Source organism: Alligator sinensis, unplaced genomic scaffold, assembly GCF_000455745.1.
Source record: "Alligator sinensis unplaced genomic scaffold, ASM45574v1 scaffold550_1, whole genome shotgun sequence".
Lineage (NCBI taxonomy): Eukaryota > Metazoa > Chordata > Crocodylia > Alligatoridae > Alligator > Alligator sinensis.
In genome coordinates, this window is record NW_005841980.1 from 2,143,125 (window position 1) to 2,169,153 (window position 26,029).

The following is a 26,029-nucleotide window of genomic DNA, read 5'->3' on the forward strand; positions in this document are numbered from 1 at the left end:
TAAAAGCTGCAACTCCAGGCAGCTTAGGGGGTCTCTACCCATTAATGCCAGTGAATGGCACATGGCAGTAGGTAGCCAGGGGAGCTTAGGCAGGTGCGAATCCACAAAAGTAAAACTTGGCCTGTACTGCTGCCTCCACCCTGGTTTGGTCCCCGCTTGCATGTCTCTAGGGGTATGCGCCATTGCTCTTTGATTGAAATGCTCCAGGATTCCTTCCCAGTATGATTCACCGTCTGTCTTTCAAGAAGTGTGGCGAGAAGGGCAGAGAATTGGCAGCACAAATGATCATGCCTGCACCATCACTGAAAAAAACAGATTTTAGGTTCTCACTTAAGCAACCTGGGGCTTCGAACATCACCCGGTGGTGTTTTTCCTGGGCAACTGAAGGATTCTTGGACTAAAGCCTGCACACAAGCCGAGGTTAATTGTGCAGTGGGGACACGCCGGTCGATTTTAACAGAACCATGGCAACATGCCTTGCATTCGTCACACTGGGAGGTTGATAGCATATTGTTAAATACATATGGACTGAATACCGATACATAATTAAGACAGCGGGTACAAAGGTCTTCAGTATAACAGGCCAGTTCTTGCCTGCGTTAAGACTATTTCATGGAAACCCTGTGCCCAAAGAGAAAGACTATGCTGTGCTCATTACCTCCGGCCTTGATAAAATGAAATCAGTTGAAATGACAGCTACCCACTGCATTTTTATTGAGACCTGGAATCATTTCTGCCCAAGACGAAGACTTTAGACAAGCAAGGAGGCCTGCTGACTTAGAACAACACGTGCTTAGTCTCCGTCAGAAGATTGATGTCTTTTCTAGTCTGAAGGGGCTCCTGGGTGTTTGATCAACCAATTGGTTAACGAAGGAACTTTCGCAACTTTCAAAACTAAAACCTCTAAAGATTTTGAGAGTACACATCTATCGTTCAGTCCTTCAGGTCTCATGATGCTCCGGCACCATTAAATCACTGAGGAAGAGCATGCGTATTTTGGGGTGACCAATTACAAGCAGAAAGCCAAATGTGCAAGATATGGGCTAGCACACTGAAAACAAAGTCAACATTAGTCTTCTTTCAACAAGTCTCTTCCTGAAGAGACTTCCTTCCGGCAAGAAGTGCATCAAATAAATAGCCTATAATAGGCTTTATCAAAAATAAAATAGAGCATGAAGATACGATATTGATTTCTATTAATCAAGAATTAGTTTCTTTCATTTTGTTCCAGATGCTATCAGAGCAATTTGTTTTTAACAAGCACGGATTTTTGTAAGAGGCATTAAATAAAAATACCTTATTCAATGGAGACAATAAAAGCACATGGTCATTTTCACTTTTCAGCTCTCTTGCATTATTGTAACGTTGTTTGATCTCATTTTAAGCAGCTGTGATAAGAACATCAACTCATTACAGCTCATTAGTTTTGCAGGTCATCTTCATTCTTCCCCAGCATGAGGCCGAGCCAAAAACTGACCAAATACTGCCATAGGAAAAGTCCTTTAGTACGTGTTTACAGATTTGGCCTGTATGAAGGCAGGTGCTACTACAGAGGTTCTTCACAATGCTCTGATGATCCAAAATGCAGCTTCTATTACTGATGTCTTGGACTTCTTAAAAGAGAAACTCCCCTGGATTTCAGTGTGAGGATATGAGCTCACCATTATGAAGGTATAGGCAAGAGAGACACTGAAAGGAATTGTCAAGGATAAACGGCTGTGAAAAAAGATTTGTCCTTATGCTCTTTGCACTGATAGCCAGTTTGCTTTCCTGCTCAAGTGGGTGAAAACTTTGTGAACAGAGTCTATATAGGCAAATACTGTAAGAGGAAGTGCTGTATATTTCTAGTAGTTTTCTTGAATCTTTCTTGAATCACACTGCAACTACCATCATTACATTGAGTTTGCTCACACAACCAAGCTTTCTATTTAGGACCAGGTCACAAATAAAGCAAAACTGCAGCATTCAGCTCTATTGAAGTTACAGTAAAACCTCCAATTTTGTCTTGGTGCGGACACGATAGGGCCGCATCATTTCTATTCAACCCTCAAGTTCTTTTTCTAGTACAGTTACATCCAAAACTCTGATAAACCTGCCTGTGCCTGGAAGCAGTCACTGTATCAGATGACAAGACAGATGTGCTGCAGCTGGATGGGTCCTGCATTGGTAAAGCAAGACCAAACGAATTGTAGAGGAAATTATTGATGTGGTCTTATGTGATACCAGAAATGAGTGCTTGCTGTGAGGTATGAGCACACCATTCTTACAGAGGTTTTGCACAACTTAAATTGAACACCAGACCAAGTGACACTAATAAAATTCAGGCTGCACACTGCAATCTTTCCAAGCTAATGTTAAAAAGAAGTTGCATATGTATGGAGTCTTGGAAGTTCACATTCTGCTTCATATCCCTTCAGCAGAGTCTACTGAGTCTGCAGTACTAAGACAACGTACCAGCATTTGATGCATGTCTAACATCACTTAGTTGCTGCCTTGGTCCTGAACAAGCAGACCTTGCTTCCCACATATATATTGTAACAACAGAATTTTTTACAAAACCATCTACCTGGAAAGCATCCATTTTTCAGTCAAAAGGGTAAGTACATGCAGCTAAGTCAGCCTTAACACACACACCTTCCAAATTACCCGCTTCAAATTCTGCCCTTCTACATGCTGCCGTAGTAGAGCTTGGTTCAGATTTCCAAAGCATTTTCTAGCCAGTCCTCGGCTGTTCTGATGATAGAAGGCAGTGATAGGAAACTCACCCTTTTGGAAAAATCCCCACATACTCTGCACTTGATAAAGCAAATCTAGACTTTTTTTATTTTATTTTTTTTTTAACAATTTGCCAAGACTGGAATGAGAGATAAATAGAAGGCACAACAATTTTGCTTTTTTTTTTATACAAATACAAACTAAACATGAAAAAAACTCCCTATTTCAATAAAAAATTTCACAAGTTCAGGAAAAGTGTTTTAAGAGTCAAGTTCTAGACATTTAAAACCTATCCCACAATCCAAAATTTGTAAGTGGTAAAACAGTAGTTAGAATTCCTTTTCGTGATCATGTATCAAAAGAAAAAGGAAAAAAAAAAAAAAAAAAAAAAAAGGACTCTATGGATGCCCTTTATTCCACTTTTACAGCGCCACAGAGAAGGGTGAATGTCAATTTGTCAAGTGGCAACATCTCCAGACCAGAGGATGTTCACATGACCCTCAGGGGATAAACAATAGTTTTCCTGCCCTTGAAATGCTTGCCAAGTGCTAGGTTTTCCTACAGGCTCTCCAACACATGCAGATGAAAGATTATTCCAACCGACTGAAATGCACTCAATTTCAGTATACAGGGAAAAAACAATCCATTAGGAAAGACCACTGGTACAAGAAATCCAGTCCATCAGTTTGCAATGAGCAAGGAAACTTGCTTCTTTTTTTTAAAATCCACTTTTCCTAATATTGTTCCACAAAGCTGGAATCTGGGACAAGGACTAGAAAAAAAAAAAATCACAAAAAACCATAACACAAACAAAAAAGGGCCAAAATAGTATCAAACGTAGCAGTCTATAACAGGCTAGGGCCACATTCCAAGATACCCAAGGCTGAAATTCACAAATCTGCAGGAACAAAGGTTTGTGCCATTGTGTCATCATCCACGATGTATTCATTGGCGTTGCCCGATGCCCCTTCCAGCTCCAAATCCTGGTTTCTGAGACATCCCTCCACGTGGAGGCCCTCGAATCCCACCTCCCAGCCCCCCACGAGTGCCTCCGGGTCCACGGGGTCTGTTATCTCTGCGATCACCCTCCCTGGCAGCTCGTGTTTTCTTCTCTTCCACATTCAGGCGTACCTCTCCCCTGAACATGATAGGCTGTAAGAGAATGCAGAGATTTACCAGTGTTACTGACCCAGCAGGAACTCTCAGAATACAGCCTTTCATTAAGGAGTAGCAGCTACAAGAGAAAAAAGAAGGAGAGCGAGGGATTGGGGCCCCTGACAAATATTACAGTCAAGATGCAACTAACCTGTTAGTTGCGCCATAAACCCTGCCACATGGCCAAGGAATTAGTGGCATGCCAGAGCAGGAAACCAGCCACAAAAATGTTACACAAAAGACACGTACAATTTTTCTGGCTCATTTCCATTGTTCCTTAAATTGGAGAGAGGCAGGGTGAGCAGAGCTAGCTTAGGAGGAACTGACAATTAGCTCATTGTGCATCCCATCCCTGGGACTGCATGGGAGTCTTGAACAGTCTTCTGATCAGAGTTCCATACCACACTTCGCAAACACTAGTGAAGTCTTCCCTTTTAATAGAAGCGGCATTTTGAATCACTGTGATGAGTGGTTACTGAATCTGAAAGTTACGCTGCTGCTGAAGTGGAGAAGAAGTCATAGACCATAGGAAAGTAAGGCTGGAAGGGACTTCATAAGGTCATCTAGACTAGCCCTGCTCCTCAAAGGCAAGATCATTCCTAACTAAATCATCCCAGCAAAGTGTCTGTCCAACCTGCACGTGAATATTTCTATGTCTTCTCTAGATAGACTAATCCACTGCTTAACCACCTTCCTAATCATAATATTCTTCCTATTCTCCAACCTAAAATTTCCTCTGCTGTACCTTGAGGCCATTGCTGTTAGCCCTGGCCCCTACGGCCTTTAGCTATCAGCATACATCCACATTTAGTATTAAAAGGCAGGCTGATTTGCTGTTCAACTGTAAAATTTCACACTCCTAGAAATATCAACAGAAGCATGAATGATTCTGAATCACTAGTTACGCTATAATATAAATAGAAAGACTGAAAGAGTCTTCTCAGTGGCAGGGAATTACCTTTGCAATCAAAAGGAAAGCCTAGCTATCAGTTTCCACAAATTACCTTTTCTATCAAAAGGAAAGCCTAGCTATCAGTTTCCACTGACCTTACCCTGGAAACAGCAAGCATCTAAAAAGGGTACTAAGCCCCTTCCTGGCAAAGAGAAAGGGTATAGGAATGTCATTGCAGCTTTGCCCCTGAACTCTATTAATACCCCACTACCTTTCATTATCAGCACCTTGCTAGCAGGTGCTTGTAGCTGATCAGTCAGTTTAAGAGGACTAGTACACAGTATTCGCAATACAACTGAGTTATTTCCGCAGGACCAGATCTTTAAAACGATGCACTGGTGTCCAGTGTATTGTAAGTTGTTTCATCTCCCGCCACCCCACAGAGAACTATCCATTAGAAGCAGAAGAGAGATAGAATTGTTTATACCTACAAGGAGGGACATTTGAAACGTTTAGTCCTGGGTCATATTAATTCCATTCCCCATATTGTTAAAGATAGTTAATTTGGGCTCAATAATGGTTTGCCTGTCTGGAAAACATGAGTGCACAACTGACACAATGTAGACAGCAGATATGACCAACCACTCAGTTTGGTCACTGGCTACAGCGTTTATATCAACAGGGGCCAGGGACTGGCTGAAAAGATAGCAACGCTCGGCCTGTTTAGTACATACATGCTTTCCTAAACAAACATGGCATAGTTTATGACTGCACTGAGGCTCTGGGTAGAGGACCACTTGGCTCTTGGATTAAGAGCACACAGCTCCTCTCTGCCCTCAACATAACCTTCCCACATGCACCATGTTTTTTTAACCCAGGAAACGCAAAAGGATTAAGTCTCAACTTACAGTGACCGGGTTCAGTGGCGATGCACAGAGGGTGCACATGCACCCCCCCGACAGCGCTGGTGCACCCCTTGACAGCCAGCATTCCCAGGCAGGGGGGGCAGGCAAGAGCGCTGGTGCCCCCCAAAGAGCACTGGCCAGGGAGTAGGGGTGCCAGGAGAAGTGATCCCCGCGATCCCCCTGCGGCCAACTGCGCTCACCTAGAAGTGCCAGCAACGTGCCATTGCTACTTGCGGGTCAGGGTGATGGGCCCCCCCCGGTTGTCAGTGGGATCAACCGCAGGGGGACCCTCCCCAGTCACTGACTGGCTGCTGGGGGGGGCAAGTGCCCCCCCTGACTCAGGAGGCACCACCTGCCCATGACCAGGGTAATTTCTTTTACTGTTACATATTACTCCACATTCACCCTGTAATTGGCAGCCTTACCTGCATTTTTGTTAGTTTTAGCACTAAATTCTTCCAACTTCTTCACCAAATGGCACAGTGGGGTAACACCCCTTTGTACATACGAAGGGGAATTAAGAGGCTGACTAGCTAGCAGTTACCCCCGAGATCAATATTGCCCACTATTAATAAAAAGGGACATATTCAACTGCTCTATTTCCTCCTTCACCACCACCATTAAACCAAGGCTTACTTACCCTGTTGCTAAGAATCTTCTGAACTGGTTCAGGGTCATCAAACACCACAAACCCAAAGTTCGGGAGCTTTCCGCCGCTGTTGATTCGGAGTTCTACAACATTGCCATAACCTGCAAGAGAGGAGCCGAGTTCTTCGGTCACACATTAGAATGCTCTGCAGGAACAGGCATGTGCTTTGGGATGAAATGCCCCAACCCCCCGTAATGAGCCAAGCAACACAAGGCAGCAACTTACTTTGGAAGAAATCCTTCAATTCAGATTTATCCACATCATGAGGAAGGTTCCCAACAAAAAGCTGGTGACTGTCTGGGTACCTCACAATCCGTCTAGTTTCCATATCACCTTGCTCACCTTCACGAACTAAAGAAAAAAATAATAATGTCATTCACTTACTTAAACCAAGCAGTATCCTTGGTCATAAAATGCCGAACCATTCTGGTAAAATAGCACAACTGGTCTGCAACCGAATTTCCCCAGGGTGCTGAAATTTCACAATAACCACACATTTACAAGAAGAGTTACATGTGCAATAAGTAAACTTCAAAAGAGCTAAAGTTCATGTTTAGTTTGTGAATTTACACAAACTATCAGAACCCCAATTCAGCAAATTCAGCTGAAAACGTACTCAAGCAACCTCCCACAGCTTGCCCAGAATCAGCTACTACAAATGAAAAAGAAAAAGCATAGTATTTCAAAGTGAGAGTTGAGTTCAATTCCAAAGCCTAGAAGATCTGGCCAAAGTCAGTTCAAATACGCAGAGCAGCAGGAATGACATGACTTTAATGACTGATATTCCAAGAACTGAACAAACAGCAGTATTCATCCTCTTCTATATCAATTCTTCTTGGGTCCACCACAACATTAGAAAGCAAGGTACAAATATAAATGCAACATTCTTCTTACTTGGTCTGGGTCCTCTCTGTGGTGGGATGCTTGTTCGCTGCTCCCTCACCCTCTGATCCCTCTGAGGCCTCTGTGGTGGAGTTTGAGATTCAGGCTTGGACTCAGGGCGAGGCTGCAGAAATTCAAGCAGAAAGTAAGTGATGGCTCACAAACAAGACCAGTAGCAGCAGTAAGGTGAACTTTCTGGAGTTTGAAATCAAGTTTCACAGAAGTCATCATCTTTAATTCACAGATGACAACATGATCAAGCTTTTCATCAGTGGCTCTAACAAAGACTTGAGCCCAATTTATACTTATAAGTACAAAACACAGCTTGCTCTTTTGCTTTTGCTGGTTAGTGTTAGAATTCAAATCATCCGTCATTCAAAAGAGTTTATTCTGGGTTAATCACAGATGTTATGCTTAATCTTCCTGTTAACCCCCGAAGGATATTTTGGACAAGGCTGGACAAACCCTTCCACCACAGCCCAGCTCACTAGAACTTGGGAGATTCTACAGAACCTCGTCCTCATTCAATCTTTGCTTAATACAGATCAGACACATGGTATGCTTGTGGAAGGTTTTCCTCTCAGCCAGAAGAGTTAAGAATGTGACTGTTGTTAAACGGAGATTAATATTTACAAGATGACACTAATACATTCAGAAAGTCACACCACAAACAAGGAATTTGTTGTAGAAGCTTTTTCCTCAAGTGACTCCAATAGTATCACACAGAGCTTGTGATTAATGCAAGATTCCTACCTGTGACGCTGGTACTTTTACAACATGAGGTGGTATTCCTGACACTGCAACAGCTCCGCTGGGAGGGAGGTTCTTACTAGTTACAGATGCCCATGAAAATGTCTGGGGAGACAAGGGGGACACAAAAGAAAAACAGTGTTAATAAACCACTGAGCGAATCCATGTTCAAATCCTTTTCAGGGACACAAACAGCCCAAGTCAAGGGGTGGTAACAGGAGCTTTAAAGCAGTCATTGCAAGAAGAGGTCATCTCCAGCCCCTTAACCCTGCAGAAGTCGGAAAAAAAAGTTGGGAAGCAGCAATGCCCCAGGGCCACTGTTGCGGACTTCTGAATGCATTGGTTATACTCTGCCCGCACAAAGAAGGTTTTCTTCACTATCCTAGAGTGCTTGATTTTAAAAAAAGCCTATTCTATAGCTGCAGGATTTGTTACGTAAATACAGAAGACTTCAGCAGGGGAAAATGCACCGTCACTCTGATATCAGCAACAATTAGCTGTCCAATCATATTTTCTGGGAAGAAATGTAACATGTAAAATATCTGGTTAAGGGTCAGGAGAGAACTACTGTAAGAGTAGATCCCCCATCTTGCCAAGGCAAAAATACTATGTGGACAAGAAAGAAAAAGGTGAACCTATGAAAAAACAACACAGTGGGAGCCAGCCATTTGCATTACCCTGGAGTCCTCTTGCACTGCAGGAGCTGGGTCTGCAGGAACTGGAGAAGGACTCTTCTGCACAGTTTCTTCAGGAGCTGCTTCCTCCAGTACCGGCTCAGACTTTTCTTCCTGAACTTCTGCTTCAGGCTCCTGTTCAGGCTCAGGCTCGGGCTCAGGCTCTGGTTCTGCTACTGGCTCTTCCAGCTGTTCTTCCAAGTCATTGCTATCAGAAACACCATGAATAGTAACATTTTATTTCTGCAAATGGGAAGTACTGAAGGTGAGATCTTAACCCAAGCAGAGAAAGTCCACTACATTCAAGATGAACTACAGGGACAACCCATGGGTATGTTTCACCTAAGGGGAGGAGGGAGGGAGTTAACACATTCAACAGGATTACATGTTATGCTTCATAACAGAAAAGTATACCAGCTGAAAACCTAATTTCTTAGCCTCAGAGCCAAGAGCCTGTAATTTCAATATCCTTTATGCTTGAGCTTTCCTGAAGAAATCGGAAATGGAAGCATTCCCCTTGACCAGACCACACTATACAATGTCCAACTTCCAAGTTTGAGCTAATTACCTGACAGCCTGCTCATAGTAAGCCCCAGTGTCATCGGGAACTGCTTCTGGTGTCTGCTGCCTTTCCTCAGGTTCCTCCACCTCCTCCTCAGATTCTGGGGTTAGGAAAGAAAAAAACAAAACAAAACAAAACACACTCAGTATCAACATGCTGGCCCAGTTGTAGATATCAGGTGCTTGCACTTAGGTTATACCAAACTACAGCAAAAGTAAGTAATGCCTATTTTAACTATTTAAAGCTTTGGTTATGAGGGCCTTTTTTTTCAAATATTTAGACAAAGCAGATTTGCTGCCTATAGGCTCCACAGTATAGCATTAAATATCCCCGAAATGCCTTGTAGCACTCAGAACTTTGTATGACCACAGACAGGAAAAAGGAGGACCATACTGCAAAAAAGTATAACGGCATGTGTTTCAGCAAGGGCCTGCTAAACACTGACAGTATGAAAAGAACAAAAACAAACAGAAGAACAACGAACATGTGGCACATCTGCTCTAAATAGAAAGAATTCCCTCTGGTCTGGGTATCAAGTGTTGGAATCAACAAACCGTCTAATGCCACAGAAACAGCCATCAATAGACGTTTCCAAGCTTCTGGAACTTACCCTCAGGTGGCTCAGTGTCTGAATCACCAAAGACCTCATCCTGGTAGCGGAAGATGTCGTTATGGACATAAAACTTATTTGCAACAGAACCCTGTAGGCAAACAGAGGTAAAAAGTTGGTTCAAGTGCATTTTACTCCTAGAATAAAGAGAGATTAAATGATCACAAAGCATTTACAGGTAGTGGTAGGTTTGGACCGCGCTCCACTCCCTCTGTGGCACTCCAACAGGGCAATGGGAACAGAAAACTGCCCATTTCCTCTGCCCTGACAACACAAAATCCTTGAAGGACACAGAACCAGTATAGCAGCTTCTCCAGCCAAGGATCAGGAGTATTTCTCAAAGAAAAGCACAAAAGCTATTAGTTCCCTGCACTCCAAAGTACTCCCTGGGGAACCATGGGAAGTGACCGACTTAGAGCAGACCTACTGTTGAGGCTGCTAGAAGTTACAGTGAGGCTCCACTAAAGGAGAGGACTAAGGGAGTATACAGGTTACTTTGAACCACTGTGCCCTTAACTCCACACCCTGCATCAAACAGTTTAGTCAACTAAAGATCTGGCCTACAATGCTGGCTAGCTTTGGGGGAAATCTCTTCAACATATAAATATCCAACTCGCACAATACTTGAATTTTCTGCTTTGCTTACTGACACTTTCCCAATGTTCTTTTATCATATAAAAGGTTTGACAAGCCTGCCAAGACCTCTGTTGCAATCCTCACCACCACCTCATCATAATACAGATGCAGGATATTTGTGGGAGACAGGAGCATCATATGACCACTGCCCACCCCCCCCCCCCCAAAAAAAAAAAAACTTTAGAGAAAAACAATGAAGGACAATACAAATCCCAAAGTTAGAAAGATTTAAACATGACTCCTGAAGCAAAAAGGAAAAAGGCTATTCAGTCCAAGGAAGAAGGCAGCCACATCTTGTTTCTTTATGATTGACAGAACCAATAAGGCCAAATTAAATCTTAACAAGAGATTGCCTTCAGAGGGTTCAGAGGAGGGCCACCTGCTTGGTTGGAGGGCAACAGAGCAGGCCCTATGAGGAGAGGCTAAGGGACCTGAACCTGTTCAGCCTCAGCAAACGGAGGCTGAGGGGGGACTTGGTGGCTGCCTACAAACTCGTTAGGGGAGATCAGCAGCAAATAGGAAGGGTCCTATTCCCCCCAGCAGCACCTGGGGTGACGAGGAACAATGGCCAAAAGCTGCTGGAGAATAGGTTCAGGTTAGAGATTAGGAGGCACTATTTCACTGTTAAGGTGGCTAGGATCTATAACCAGCTTCCTAGGGAAGTGGTCCTCACTCCTACCTTGGGTAAATTCAAAAAGAGATTGGATGAACACCTGTCTGGGGTCGTGTGATCCCACCGTGTGCTCCGGCCAGTGCCGGGGGGGGGTGTCAGACTAGATGATCTATTTAGGTCCCTTCTGACCTCTAACTACTATGAAACTATGACAACCATCAATTTGTCTTCACTGACATTTTCAATTACTACATGAATTATTCTGTTCGAAAAAAACTATTTTGAAAATGTAGTTCAGTGAGAAGTCGACGATAGCATCAGAAACCTTGAAACCCAAGTTTTCAAATGAGACTGTAATCTTCTCAGTCTGTGGCACCAGCTGCTAAAAGAGCAAGTCACGGTTACGGAAAGATAAAAGTAACACTTTCAGAATATATAGGCAAAGTTGTAATAATGCCACCTACTAGTCCCAACTCAAGACATGACATGCCCTTACAATATTCTCATGGTTAACAGAAACATGGAATTAAGAGTTTCCAGAATGTCTTTTATGGAAGTGTTTCTTGGCACGGAGCCCAAATTTGAACTCTGAATTCCTAATGCCAAGCCAAATAGCAAACCTACTTTCACGTCAATGTTCATTACAAGACGAAAGCATACCTCTGGCGCAAGCACAAATGTCTGCATGAACCTGCGCACTGGCTGCATGTTATTGGAGAGCTCTCCCATCACCTGCACCACAACACCATCATTGAGAGTTGCATGGGCATCCACATGACGGATCTTCGTGTGGCAATCCTTGAAGTTCAGTGACAGCACCTTCTTGTGGATGTCCTGCAAGATCCAAGTTAGGAGTCAATGACCCACTTCAAACTGGATTTAAGTTGGCATAAACTGCTTCTATAGGGTAAAATCAAAAGGTTTAGGTAACAGAAAGTATACTTTGAAGTCTATAACTATATCAACTGATTCACCACCTAGATCTGCTTCAGACACACAATCATCCCTTAAAACAAAGGGATCCAAAAAAAAAAGCTGTAATTCCAGTGCTTAAATTCAGTCACATGACACTACTTTGTTCACTTTTACAAGTGCTTACCGACTGCCCATAGACCGCATCAGCTGGCTTTCCATTGGAATCCAAGCCACCATGGACATAGGAAGAATTCTTTCCATAAAACCTGTTGAGGAGGAATTTATAAATTAAGCTTTGGTTCAGTATTCTTAATGCAACAACTACAGGTCTGAAAACAGCATTATACTATAAATACTATCCTTAAACTAAATGGTATTAAAAGGTGCACTAGTGAGATTCAGTTAAATTTTCAGAGTAGTAAAGAAACCCTTGTGCTTGCTGTTATAATCATCAAGAACAAAAAGAGGAAGAAGAGTTCCATCTTCCAGAAGGCTAGACAGGGTGGTTATTGTGATGTTGGATACTTGTCAAAGAAACCGATATAGGAAGTGGAGACAGAGAAAGACAACACTCTTAATACGCCTGCTTTTCCAGCAGCATGGACTGCTTGGGATTCTGACGGTCCTCCTGATTCTCTGCATCACAGAAGGCAGGGAAGATTTGCATGTTATAAGCCAAATCAGATTAGTTATATATCACACATTTCTTTACCCACACCCCAACACCCCCCATAAACTTCCATGAGCCAAGTTCATTTCATCAGATGCTGTCTGATATCTCTGATTCAGCCTATAAAGTGCAAGTCTACCTTACCTTCTGCCAACTTCAGACCAACACAGCTAACTCACTCTCTTGTCCCAGTCATCTAGGTAGTAGGTATACAACAAGATTACTTGACAGTCATTATAAATTTTAGTCAGAACCAAAGATATGTAGTTTTATGTACCTAGAAACAAAAACTATAGTAACACGTATACTATGAGTCATCCTTCCATTTTATAGCTTTTTTCACTCCTAGCCAGAAATGCTGGCAGCAGGTACAAAACTGCGAACAGAAACTCGTAACTGATCCAACAGACTGTTTGTCTGGATTAACCAGAGACTCAACTGCTTGCCACACTTGGGAACAACTCTGGAAAGTCTTTACCTCAGACCAGTTAAGTTTTTAACTTGAAGATGGGCTTCAAGAATCTAGAAGTACATATCTAGGCAAGATAAAGAAAGCATGACAGCCCCAAAACAAGTCAGTCTACCAAGGTATATTATAACGATGGGATTTAAATTCAGAATGATTTTGCCTCCACCGATAGTCCTAAAAAGAGTTAAATCAAAGTCACTGACCTTAAATCATGGTTTAAAAAAGCAACAGGTAACTAGTTATGTGGTTAATTATTGGTACTTAACAATATGCATTTATATCCAGTTATTTTCTTTAGAAAGGTCCATATTTATTGGTAGGTATAGCCACTAAAACATGTTGATTTTCATTCTAGTGTCCTTTATGCTAAATAGCAGACTTTTGGCTAAATAGAATAACTCATATTTATATACATTTAGCTAAGCCACTATATAGCAAAATGTACATTTGTACAGATTCTTAAACTTCTGAATTTATTATGTTGGAAATGGTAAATCAAACTTTTTACAGGGTATTTTTAGCAAGTTGTAATTGAATACAAACTAGAATTAAATTACAAGCAGGAACAGTAGTTATTTCAGATACCTTTGACAAACAGGGTCTACACTCATCATCTTTGCTTTTCATCATCTGTCTAGTCAGTCACAGCTTGGAAGGGAGCAGTGACACAGGGGTTAAAGCATCTTGCTACAGCTTCAGATGCTGTCTCTAGCTGTCCCGGCTCTTAACTAAGGATTCAAAGATGGGAAGAGGCTAGCCGTATCGCTGCCTGTGCACCTTACAGGCTACTAGGTTTAGGGAGACTTCTGGCTCTTGCTACTGGGAATGAATATATTTGATGGTAAGAGTCCATTTAGCAGAAATTAAAACATGTATTCAAGCCTTACATCAAGCTAGCCAAAAAGGTGGGCTACACTTGTTTACAGTTTATAGCAGGCAAGAATTGCTAACATTTATATGTAAATTAAAAACAAGGAATACACAACACAAAAAGCAGTATATTGAGTTATGTAAGCAGAGCTTTACCTGTGCAAGTAGTCCGGTGCCTGGTTCAGTAGAGTATAATACTGCCTCACAAATTCCCGCCCGACCAGCAGGGGACTTGGCTTCTCCATCACCATTTCTTTGGTCAACTGAAAACTGAAGACCAAAAGACATATGTTAACTGCACAATGTCAATGTTTGCATTCCACTAGTATGACTAGTTTCACCACAATGATCAATTCAACCAAAACAGAGAGCTCTACTTTCAAATCACACCTCCTCCCCCACTCCTCTCTCTCTGTGGGAAAAGGGGTCCTTGCAACACAAAGGAACTTAGGCGTCCTAAATATCACAGCAGAGAACAGGTAGCAAACAAGAAAGGTTCTTGAAGAGGATTTTCTATGTCACCTGACTTCACAATTAGGTTCAGAAGTCAGATGCTTTGAAGTGAGCCACATGCTACTGTATTACGACCACTTTGAAAAAGTCCGTACAAAACAACCTATTTCTAGTCAACAGCACAGGACTCATACTAGTCTGTGACAGTTTAAGCCACCTCTCAAATTTGAGAGGAATGTTGTATATAATGCAGTAATTACCTTACTATGAACTTCAGTAAGCAACTGATTTCCCCACTTACCTCCTCCATTTAGTTGATCACGTCACCTAAATCCACAAGGTAAATCAAATGTATTACACTGTATGCTAGGACCAACTATATTTTACTGAGCCTAGGAGATTAACATGTATTAAGGAACTCTCTCCTGCACGAGCCATGAAATACCTTAACTTCTCATATCTAACAAAGAAGGCACTCCTCCCCATACAGGCTTCCTTTCAGTTATTCATTAAAAAAAAACCAAACAAAGTTGAAAAACGTTCTTGCTACCTATACTTAGAGTCCTATCTGATACTAGCTGACGTGGAAACAAAGCAGGGTCCTTTCTGCTTCATATCACCATCCATTAGAGAGACATGGAGTAGGACTGGAGCTTAGTTGACAGTTTTGTTGTTGATGCAAGGCAGAATATGACAGTTGGCTCTGCTGCGACTACACCGGCTCAGCAGTGCTGACAGGCACAAAAATCCAGCAAAAAGCCTGCAGTAAGCCAAGCAGATGTTATCCAAAAGACACGGTAAGGAGCAGAAGAGATGTTTGAAAGACGCTTTTCTAGCATTACTGACACCGTAATCCCTTCTCCCACCTAGCACCCTCCCAAACAAAATGCAAGGTTTTTAGAAGTACGGCATGCAACTCCTATAGGCAAGAACTTCAAACCTCCCCCCTTTAGCCCAAACCAACCATGTGAAGCCTTACAGAACTGCTCCATGCTTTATCGTTGACCCATATGGTTTTATTTAAGGTTTGAGTCACTAAAAATAGCTTCAGGGCCAAATTCTGATATCCTCTGCCAACATAGAAGGGTTAGAAGAGCCTCCCAGGGAATTTCTCCAGTACTGAAGAAGCACGTAACCAACACATGAAGACTTATTCTGTCCTCTGACATTAGGTCAATGAAGGGGAATATTGAGAGTGGGAAAATCGCGAGTGAGACTAATTTTATTCTGAAAAATCAGCCCTTGAAAGCACATTTTTATATCATTGAAAAACCACCCCAACTCCAGAATTGGAGATGCATACGAGTGGATATCTTTGCCTCCCCATCTGGGCCTCTTAGAGAGAGGCAGGCAAGAAGCTCAGCCTCAAAGTTTCTTTTATTTGTGGTTGCTGCTGTTGTTCAGTGACGTTCAATTAGGGCCTATCAGAAACCCATTCAGTAGAAATTTCCTGAAAGAAAAGGTTAATAGCTTAAATTAGCTGTTTGCAAACTTTGTAGGCTCAAGACACCCTTCAGAAAATGCTGGCTTTTGGCTTTCACTTTGATTTTGACTACGGAAAAAAATAAGAATCATTCTTTCCGAGTCTTTTTGAAAAAGACAACAGGTCAGAAAGTTTGTGATTATATGGATTCCCACTTGAAATCACTTGAGTTTATTTTGTGAATTGTGTGTAGGTATTTGCACTCCTTAGTGCTAATAATGTACAGCACACTTAGAAGGATCTCACAGCGGCTTGATTAGGAATCAACAACATTGATATTTGACTTTAAAGAGCTGTTAACTTCAAATGTGTACTTAACCTTCTGGTCCACAAGTTTCATGAAAGCCACCTGCAAAGAAGCCAGTCACATAAAGGTAAAGAAAACCACGCGCACACACACTATGAATAATGATGGGGTTCATAGCAGTTGCAGCCTCAATCTGACACGTTTTCATTAAGATATTAATAAAAGTAAGTTATTCGACTCTCTGGCTAATGTGAGAAGCCACTGATATCACCTTGGTTCTGGAGATGACCGGCTTGGTAGGACAGTTGTTTACTGATCATTTCCAGTGCACAAAAAAGCATATGGAAGTTATGCAAAAGGAAATTATAACCATAGTAGAGGACGTATCAGGTATGCAAACAGTAGCTTTAAACTCCAAAGAATAAAAAAAGTATAAGAAAGCATGCATCAAATAAGTTGGATGTGCACTTTTGTGATGGCTTGTGTGCGTGGTGTTAGCCAAAACCAAGGCAACTTTTTCCTCAATTTTACCTTTCTGATGGCTCAGGAGGTTAGCTACCTCCTCCTCTTCAGTCAACAAATATACAAATGGTATGTATCCTCCACTTCACTGAACACTTGGATTTATCACTGTAAGCTCTGTTAGCACCCAAAAAATCTGTCCCAAGTCAGTGCCCTGCTGGGCTGAGTGACATACAAATATGTTACTCTCACCGCTGGCTGAGTCATCCCTGCCAAAATTAGCATCTTTTTCCTTTCACATTCAGGTGAACGCATCCTCATCACTATGTTCAGTCACGTGGATGTTACCTTCCACACAGTTCTGCTAACATGTTCCAATACATATACTGAATATAGATTTCCATAGGTTTTGCCACGCAAACACTACAAAAACTTAAGCACCGAGCCGTTCCGATCCTATGTTCTTCATGGTAAAATCCTCTGTCAAAACTGACTTGCAACATGCAGAGAAATATAAATGCTTCCAGCTCTGGTTAACCAGAATTGGGGGATGGAAAGGAAACTCTAACAGGACCTAATCACTGAAGAGTCATCTGTTTTTACTCCAACTGCACCTGCTGCTTCTGTGAGTAAGCATCTGTTCATATTCCAGAGCCAAGACAACAAGAATGAGGTATACCTCCTCCCTCTCAAGTATATATTTTGCACAGGGCCAAGGATTAAGGAGGGGTTCCTTACCCCATTCCTTGGGCACAGAATTATGGTAACTAAAAAAAACTGTGAAAAATGTATTTGTATTGTGCAAAGCAGTTGTAGCCATGCACCTCAGTTATCACTTAATTATAACAGTTGTCACACTTCTTTCTTAGTCCTGGCTACAATGAGGAAAGGGAAGGCCTTATGAGAAAAGCAGGATGCCAAATGATTAACTTTAATTTAACTGTGTACTACTACCACAATTTTAGTTTTAGCTTTGTTCTTAAAACAGATTAAAATAGAGGTGTTCAACTGGTCCTCACCTGGTTGGTGGAATATTCCACCATCTGTTACAATGCTCATACTTGGCAGTGTCAGTGCTAGTAAGAGTTTCCCCAAGTACAGTTATGTAAATTAGAGAATTATTTATGCAAATTTGATATTCAGCAAATTAAGACAGATTCACAAAACTCATTAGCAACTTTGTACTGTAACAGACAGGTGTCATGTTAGCATAAGCCAGTATTGATTAATTTAGCAAATACTTCAGAAAAATATTATACTTATTAGCCCTTGCCTTTCAAATACTCAACACTATGGTTATAAAATCAACTGAAGTCCCAATTCCATACAACTGCCGCCAAATTCATCATCTCCTGTGTAAGCAATGCTGTGCTGAAGTTCAAAGAGGCCAGCTGGTCACTAAAGCCACTCAATCTGTCATTGTGATCCCAGAAGACTTCAGCTCAACCAAAAGCCAATTCAAAAATCAAGATTCCAGACCTCCCTTTTGAGATAAATGTCATAACTGGGTTAAGCATCCTTCTGGAAGCAAATTTATCTTTGACTGCTGTTATGCTAAGATTTAAGATAGGTAGAAATGGGTTTCTACAAACCTTCAGATAAATAGTGCAACCTACCTTCAGAGCCTTGTCTTTTCAACTGCCAACTCCTTCACCCCCTTCCTCTTACTGGAGAAAGCGTCAACGCAGCAGGCAAGATTCTTTGGGTAAATGCGATATCTTTTCTTAGACCAACTAAATAGTTGGAAAAATTGTTCTTTGCAAGCGTTCAGGCACAAAACGCCCTTCTCTAGGCAGAGGGAGAGTTTGCAGTTGTTTACACACAGCAGATGATCTATCAAGTATCAAATCACCACAGTGTGCTGCACATCTTTAATGGACAGTGTAATACTGCCATCACAAAGTGAAGAATCCTGTAGCAGTCTAAATCCCACTCTTTGGACTGTTATTATATTGGAAAATGATAATTTATTTGATATCTTCATTACAACTCTGCCAAATTTCTACAAATTACTGAAGCACACCCCGGAAAGCTTAACCTGGCTCTTTATAGCTAAAGAGCTCATTTGCTCAAAGATCCTCACTGCACCGCTACACTTTAATCCACTCAAGCAGGGTGGATGTTTTTTAGATCCATCTCCACGGCTTCATCTCCAGTTATACAAGAGGTGCTGTAGCACACATTCAGCATCCTTGGAACAGGATTTCCCACCCCCCAAGTTTAGGCATAAGTCTCATCACACATGCCAATTCTTGACTGTGTTAGTCATCAACCAGCTCCTTAAATGGTTTGTAAGTTGTCTTTTTTCCCCACGGATGAATATTTCCCTAGAAAAGTTTGCACGTGACAGACTACAGAAATGTATGTTCCACTCTATAACTTATAAATATTCATCCAGCTGAAAATTTTCCAGGTTGCTTAGTTACGTGCTCAAGACAACAAGCCGTTTGTCAATGACTAGTGCTTCTAATGCATGCTACTCCATAGATCCAACAAGCCAGAAAAGAACAGACACAAAATGAACAAATAATCCTGCAAACCAGGACACTTCCGCATGCCTCCACTCAAATAAGAGCGAATGCAAGAAAATGCAAACAAGCAGCGAAGAACACGTTCCCTTGCATTAGTCTCCACCCCCCTCCTCTTTTGCACGACTCCATTAAGCTTCATTTGCTCAACTGGCAGGAATACAGGAGAGCAAGTGGGTACCTGTAGAAACTATAATGTTACAATCACCAGAGAGCAGATAGACAATACAGCACAAGCAGGATAAACCTGCATTGCTAAGCAAGGTCCAGAACTCTCCTAACCGGGGAAAGGTATCACCATGCTATCTTGTTCTGAAGCAGAACAAGTAATAGGAACCTTTTCAAGGAAATGCATATTTAAACACCAAGTGGCAGCAGAAACAGAAGTGATCAGCAAGCTTCTCTCCCCATCAAAACACATTCTTCTATTTTATCTGGGGGTAAAGGCTGTTAAAAGCCCCACATTTGCTGACAAACCCACATCACCTCAAATATTGGTAGAGACAGCATCCAAAGAACTTGGAGAACAACAAAAAAAAAAAAATCCTAAAGCAGCAGTCAGAATTGGTGAGCTGATTCCAAATTTAAAAACAGGTCTCCTCCAAGATGGGGAATGATTATTCAAAGCTAAATGGAAAACTACAGAAATAAAGGAGCCATGTGAGCATGAAAATCCAAACTGGGAAGGGGAGAGGGGCAGGGGAAGCAGTTTGCTACAAAAGCAGATGGAAAGAAGCAGTTATTGAAAGTTATCTGTTTTGAAGACAACACCACTTTTTTGTACTTTGACAGATACCCATGGGAGGATGTTCTGTCTGCCTGTGAGAAAGTCATATTACATGCTGGCCTTCCAGGCATAACTAGTTAACAGTGAAGAAGTCAACAGACTGTAGTTGTTGAATGGGCGCACACTGCTCTTAGTGTTTCTTAGATATAATAAATCACATAGCTCATCTTTTTGGAACTAGGTGCAGAAAGCTAAGTGAGGGAACATCAAATCCAAGGCCTTTTAGCTGCAAATAATGGAACATTTAAGATTTAATTTGTGACAACTTACAAAATAACTGGTATTTAATTCTTACCTCCTCTGGAACATTAACAAATGTAACCCTTAAGCAGTGACAGCTCACTAGAGACCAGCAAACATCAATCATGCAAGCCTAGAGTATTTAAAAAGTGCAAAATATGTGCTAGTAATTATCCATTTAATTGTATAAGAGATATTCAGACCTGGAATGTACTGACCTACTTACTGCAAAGATAAGTTTGAATGAAGATCCTAGTTATTTCAGCCAATCGTATCTGCAATGAGCTCTATAGCCATTGTAGTAGGAAGACCACACATAAGTGATGAGGTAGGTACTGTGGCCTAGCACATAAAATACTATCCTGGAACTCCAGAAATCTGGGTTGTGTAAACTCCAGAAATCTGGTTGTGCACTAGCCTGCAATGTACCCTTAGGCAAATTGTCTCTCTCTGGGCCTCAGTTTACCCATTTGTAAAATGAAGACAATGATACCTGCCTCCTTTTTAAAGGATGTTGAGATGATCTAAGCGGCAGGGGAAAGAATGCTGGTATTGTTATACCAGTTAAAAATGCAACTGGCATTTTACTTCAACTAGAAAAAGAAATTCTTAGGGGTTACTGCTTTTCTGACTGAAGTTAAGTGTCCAAACTAGCAAGGCATGGAAACATCTATATTGAAGAGCCTTTGGAAAAAAAAATATTCTCTTAGCCAAAAGAAATTTTAAAAGATTAACTGACACATGCTGAAAGATCCATGTGAAAAAAATGCATAAAAGCTCAACATTAAAGTCAGCACTGCCCAAGCTCATACTTAAAAATCCTCCACTTGCCAATGGCAGATGGGAAGCTTTCCCAGACAGCGCAAGGGAAGGCCTTCAGATGCCATCAGAATGCAAATAAATAAGCACAGACCTCTGCAGAATAACTGTCTTTTGAAGTAGTGTCTAAGTCCTCGCTGTTGTTAGCTTACCTTTCCAAATGTCAACCAAGAAAAAACAAATGCAATGCTGTTCCACTTTGTAGACAAAAATCTATCCTCTCAGTTGCTGTTCATAGTTTTGCCAAACAAACATCAAGAAAAACAGATTAAACTAGCCGCTTTCACTGCTGCTGTTCAGAAGATGGCAAACAGGGGTGCATCAACACCATTAATTTCGTGCTACTGCTGCTCAAAAGGGGAGAGAGACATGGAAGAATGCTCACAAGGAAGGAATACCTAAAGTGTGACATGTTACAGCAGCATGGCAGAAACCTGCTCCCATTACTGCTGCAGAGGTTCTGGGTTGGGGAAGAAGAGACATTCCTACCCTTCCTATAGCTAGGAACATGGAGAGACAAGCTTCAGATCTGTCCAACACCTACCATAGGCAGGCAATAGATAAGGGGCATGTCTGTGAGGGTGGCCACAGGAATTCCTAACAGATTATTCCATTAACAGAAAGCATATATACAAAAGTTTCTTACTAAGGTACAGCCCCGGAACTCGCTTATTGAAGAGGTCTTTCCACAGTCCTTAGTTTTCCAAGAAAGATTCACTCTCCCTCTTTCCCCAGTGTTATACTTTGATGGTGGAAGACACTAGATATATTGGTAATCGTAATACTTCAAAAGAGAGACTAATTTAAGAGGTCTTATGCTGCTCTCAAAATAAAGTTGTAATAATATGTAAGTTAGATTTCACAACACTTGTGTAACAAAGAATCACCCTTCATCAAGTGAATATTAGTTACAGGCCAGGGAAAAAATAGCAATGAACTATGAAGTTTAGCATTTCTTTCTGGCTAAAGTTTTAATGGCTCCCTAGCAGACCTGGATTATGGCAGTCAAATTAAAGGGTTGTATCAGGGCTGAGTCTAAGTAGTTGCATGTATAACGAAAGTTAAAAAGCATTCTCGACAATGAAAAAAACTCTACAGACCAAGTTTATTTCACCATTTTATTTGTACTTTACATCTTGGGTAAAGGTAACGGACTAACCACAACTCCATCTTCTGTACATAAAAGCTGCACCATGTGTTGCAAACTCTTGGGGAATATGCAGGAATGGTGCAAAACTACTGCCCTGCAGCCATCCAAAACTCCAGTCTGCATGAATGGCACAACCCAAAATGTACTCCCTACATCTGAAGCTCTCTACCATCCTAAGGTGTATTACTGAGCTCAGCATCTGACAGGCCAGTGAATCTAAAAGCAACACAGCTCCTTTTAAATGCTAAAAAATAGCAGTCTCAGGGGCAATTCCACAGCTAGCACTCACAGAACACATTATATAGAGGTCTTAACATAAGCAGCTCCATTTCTGTTTTCTTATGTTTGTACAGGGATACACAATGCCGCTGTGGTGCACGCCCAAACAAACCCACACAGGAACACAATTCTTTCACATCTTCAGTTTGGGTGTTATGCTTGATCTATGTACACCAAGATTTAAAAACTGAAAGTGCCTGTCAGCTGACTCCCAACACCTAAAGATCAATGTAAACTTAACAGGAGGCAAGTCACTCTGGTTTAGCTTTGCTTACTGTGGGGTAAAAGGAAACAGATACACCAGCTGCAGCAGATTCACCTGCATCGCAGCTAGCCTCCAGTCTTCAAGTTGACATGATTTTTGTCTGCATGATTTTTTGTCTAAATGTATAGCAAGTCCTTTACTCCTACAGGCTGCAGCACAGCAGAACTGCAGGAGCCTGAAGCAGGCTGTGGCTTCACTTCCCACTGTACATCCAAAACACCAGTGAAGGGTAAGTGAGACCTGGGCAGAGAAACAGCCATGCTACTCTAAAAGGCAAAGACCTGCCATGAGGCAGGTGAATCCAGTGCGTGTGGTCCATCCATCTCCTTTTATCCTGCAAGTAAGCAAGGCTAGACTGCAGTTATTTACCTCACTTCACCTGCTTCAATAGTCATCTGGAAAGATGTAAAGGGAAACCCTGAAAGCACAAGATCCTTTGTGGCTAGATGCCCAACTCTACAGGCAGAGGAAATAAGGTCCCCTTCCCTCTCCCCACTATGTTAAACCACAGCTCTAGGAATTGTCCCAAATCTTGAATCCATTAGGTTGTATGGAGAAAAGCAGGAACACTTTTTTCCCCACCCCCCCCAGTGAGCACGTGTGGACTAGGGTGGCAGCAGTAATGGGATTTGCTAACAGTGTACATCCATAACGTTCAGTTAGATTAGAACTAGTGACCTGGTAGTTCATTTAAGAGGGGTATAGTTACATTCAAGAGTTACTTCTGGGCTGCAAGAAGGGCCTTTTTTGCCAGTCACATTTGAGACCGACTCCATCATTGAGAGGGTCAAATAATTTCCAGTTTCCAGGCACAGCAGTTATAATCTGCCAAGGGCATTTCTATACCGAGTTACATAAAATCCTAGGACGCAGTGTCTTCTCAACTGCTGGTCCTAAGCAAGGGATAAGAAAGTTTTGATCTCTGGTATTGGATCAGTGCCTGCAGAAGCTTAGTGAACATAACACCACGTGTATTTGTGCTACGTGAAGGGTTTTTGACCATGACAGTTAACCCTAGAAGCATAATACCAGGTTAATAGTTTTTTGTGCATGAGTGCTAAAGTTAAGAAATCCAATGTCTATACACTTTTTAGCAGTTCTTCTTTTGCAAGCAATTCCCTCATCTAGAAGAGAAGCAAGTGGCTACTGAACCAGTTCTTAAATCAGCCCCTAACTCCCTAACAGCATAGAAAATGTGTACCTTACCCTGATACTTCAAATCGGATCAGTCCTCAAGACTATAACTGACTAGCTGTTTCTTTCTGGAATTGGTCCAAGCCTTACTATATTAAGTCTCAGACCTTAGACAAGTATAATGTTCAATGCCAGTTGAGTATGAAATGAGCATGTCTGATATTCTATCATTTGTATTTAATATCAGACCTTTCTTTTGCCCTAGTCAAGGCTGTTGAAGGCAATTCCAGCCAAAGAATCCATAATAGTTTTAGTTGGAAAAAGTCATACTTAGTATTTTAACATGATTATTTGGAATTTCAGTCAGTTGCGTTTTAATTAATGTATCTCAAACATTGTGCGCATGTTCAGCTTCTCCACAGAAAGTCTTGTTACTTAAATTAAATCAAAGATTAAGTATGGCAGGCTCAGAAACTGATGTGCATATTCACAAGACAGCATCTCTTGTCATGAGATCCGAGACCCATTTCATTTTAATTGGCTTTCCAACTTCTCTTCAACTTCCCCACCTGTCATGTCACTGAAAAACAGTCAAAAAGGCTTGAGTGATGGCATTTGAAAGTTCAGCCGTTAATTTCATAAATGTTTCCTAACTCTTCCCATGGGCCATCATGTGTCAAATTCAGTCATTCCAAGTTACTAAAGTTATGAGCCAAGCCCTCGAACAATTCGTAGCTACAATACAAGGCACCTGCCCTCAGTTTCTTGCTTTTCCCATGTACAGTATGGCACAATACAATGCGCAAGAGAGCACAGGCAAGCACAATTTACACCCCAAAGCTGCTTCACGTGCTATATGCCTAGCAACCTGAAGTGCAACAGCAATTCTAAAAGGATCCTGGTTTACCCTTTAGTCCGGGCAATGCTCCTGAAGCACAAGAGGAGACATAGATCTGACATTATAAATCTCTTGAAACCTGTATGTATTTTATAACTGTCCTTTTAAAGCTTAAAAGGACTTTAAGCACATTTACTTACTTCCACTAAGAAATAGCCTGTGGACGTTATAGGTTAAGTGTTAACAGATTTTTTTAAATATGTGCAAGTCCAACTTTGGGGCTTTACCAACTTGGACCATCTCCACCTGAACAGCCACTGAAGGCAACGAGAACTGGCAGATCATTGCACAAAATACTCCTTTTGCTCCTGTTGAGTTAGGTGTCTTTGGGGCTGCCTAAAGCCAAGCAGGATGCACGCACAAAACTCCTTGCGATGCAACTTATGTGAAGAAACCTACAAGAGATTTCCAGTCGGTTTGTATTTGTGCAGCCAGCTCCATCCCGACAGAAACGTATCTGCCCGGTATTCTCCTACGTGGCTTACATCTTTCTGCTTCTGTATTGGTTACATCCAGTCCTAATGTAAACTCACCTACCCAAAGCTTACACAGAGGAGACAGGCGTGTAACCCATGAACACTAATATTTAATTCCACAGGTTTGAAATGTATAAATTAAATGGAAAAAAAAAAAAAAAAAAAGTGTGACTTCAACATTCACATTTGAAAAAAAAAAAAAAAAGCAGCAAAAAAATGCAGCTGAGCAACCAGAGCTCAGTTCCTTTGGTGAAAAAAAATGGTATCTCCTGTGCATGCTTACGTCCTGCGCGGTATTTTGGAAGCGGTTTATGAAGTCTAAATTTGTGGGAGATGGAGCAAGACCCCCGATATCTGCACGTGCAGATAGTTCAGTAACCACTCAAAAGAAAAGCTTAAAAGACATCGGATCCTGCCTAATTCCCCCCCCGCCCCATGCAGACATCCTATTGCCCATCTTCGTCCCCGACTAGGGCAGGGGGCCGGACCAGACCATCTCGCAAGGGCCCTTCCAGCCCCTCGCAGCCACGACCATTTCGCCACGAACTTTTGTAAGGCAGCGCGCTTGCGAGACGTCACGAAGGAGAACTGCCACCGCGCTCGTGCTAGGTGGTGGGACCAAACAAACAAACAAAAAAACCAACCCAGGGAGGTTTCGAACCAGCGATCCCGGCTCAACCCGCTCCTGCCCGAAATCCGTTTGTAGGGAAGGTTTCAGGGGGGGGGGGGGAAAGGAAAAAATATATGTATATAGATATATTATATGGATAGATACACAGAGAGGTCGTCGCTATAAGTATGCCGGTGTGCAGTCAGGTGGGTGGGTGGATGGGTAGGTGGG

General features: G+C 41.9%; 1 protein-coding gene across 3 annotated transcripts; it reads right to left on the bottom strand.

The window, feature by feature from the left end:
• Positions 1 to 2,811: 2,811 nt before the first annotated feature.
• Positions 2,812 to 19,245, bottom strand: G3BP1 (G3BP stress granule assembly factor 1). Of its 3 annotated transcripts, XM_025200979.1 has the most exons (12): positions 18,229 to 19,245; positions 14,124 to 14,237; positions 12,143 to 12,224; positions 11,704 to 11,877; positions 9,795 to 9,885; positions 9,191 to 9,284; positions 8,626 to 8,830; positions 7,952 to 8,053; positions 7,211 to 7,322; positions 6,542 to 6,667; positions 6,308 to 6,438; positions 2,812 to 3,867 (listed from the first exon to the last, which is right to left on the bottom strand). In XM_025200979.1, exons 2-12 carry the CDS (start codon positions 14,216 to 14,218, stop codon positions 3,661 to 3,663), a joined length of 1,419 nt encoding a protein of 472 aa, XP_025056764.1. In that variant the 5' UTR covers positions 14,219 to 14,237; positions 18,229 to 19,245; the 3' UTR covers positions 2,812 to 3,660. The 3 variants fall into 3 exon arrangements, with proteins under 3 accessions (XP_025056764.1, XP_025056763.1, XP_025056762.1); XM_025200978.1 differs by lacking the exon at positions 18,229 to 19,245 and having other exon boundaries at positions 14,124 to 14,939; XM_025200977.1 differs by lacking the exon at positions 18,229 to 19,245 and having other exon boundaries at positions 6,308 to 6,417.
• Positions 19,246 to 26,029: the final 6,784 nt, after the last annotated feature.

What these genes read in the sequence shown, in the direction of transcription:
- G3BP1 (XM_025200979.1), bottom strand. Translation starts at nt 14,218, where the DNA reads ATGGTGATGGAGAAGCCAAGTCCCCTGCTGGTCGGGCGGGAATTTGTG. An exon ending in ACAGAGAGGACCCAGACCAA is followed by an intron (nt 6,668 to 7,210) that starts GTAAGAAGAATG and finishes TTTTTTCTTTAG; the next exon opens with TTCGTGAAGGTGAGCAAGGT. An exon ending in AGAAGATTCTTAGCAACAGG is followed by an intron (nt 3,868 to 6,307) that starts GTAAGTAAGCCT and finishes ATTCTCTTACAG; the next exon opens with CCTATCATGTTCAGGGGAGA.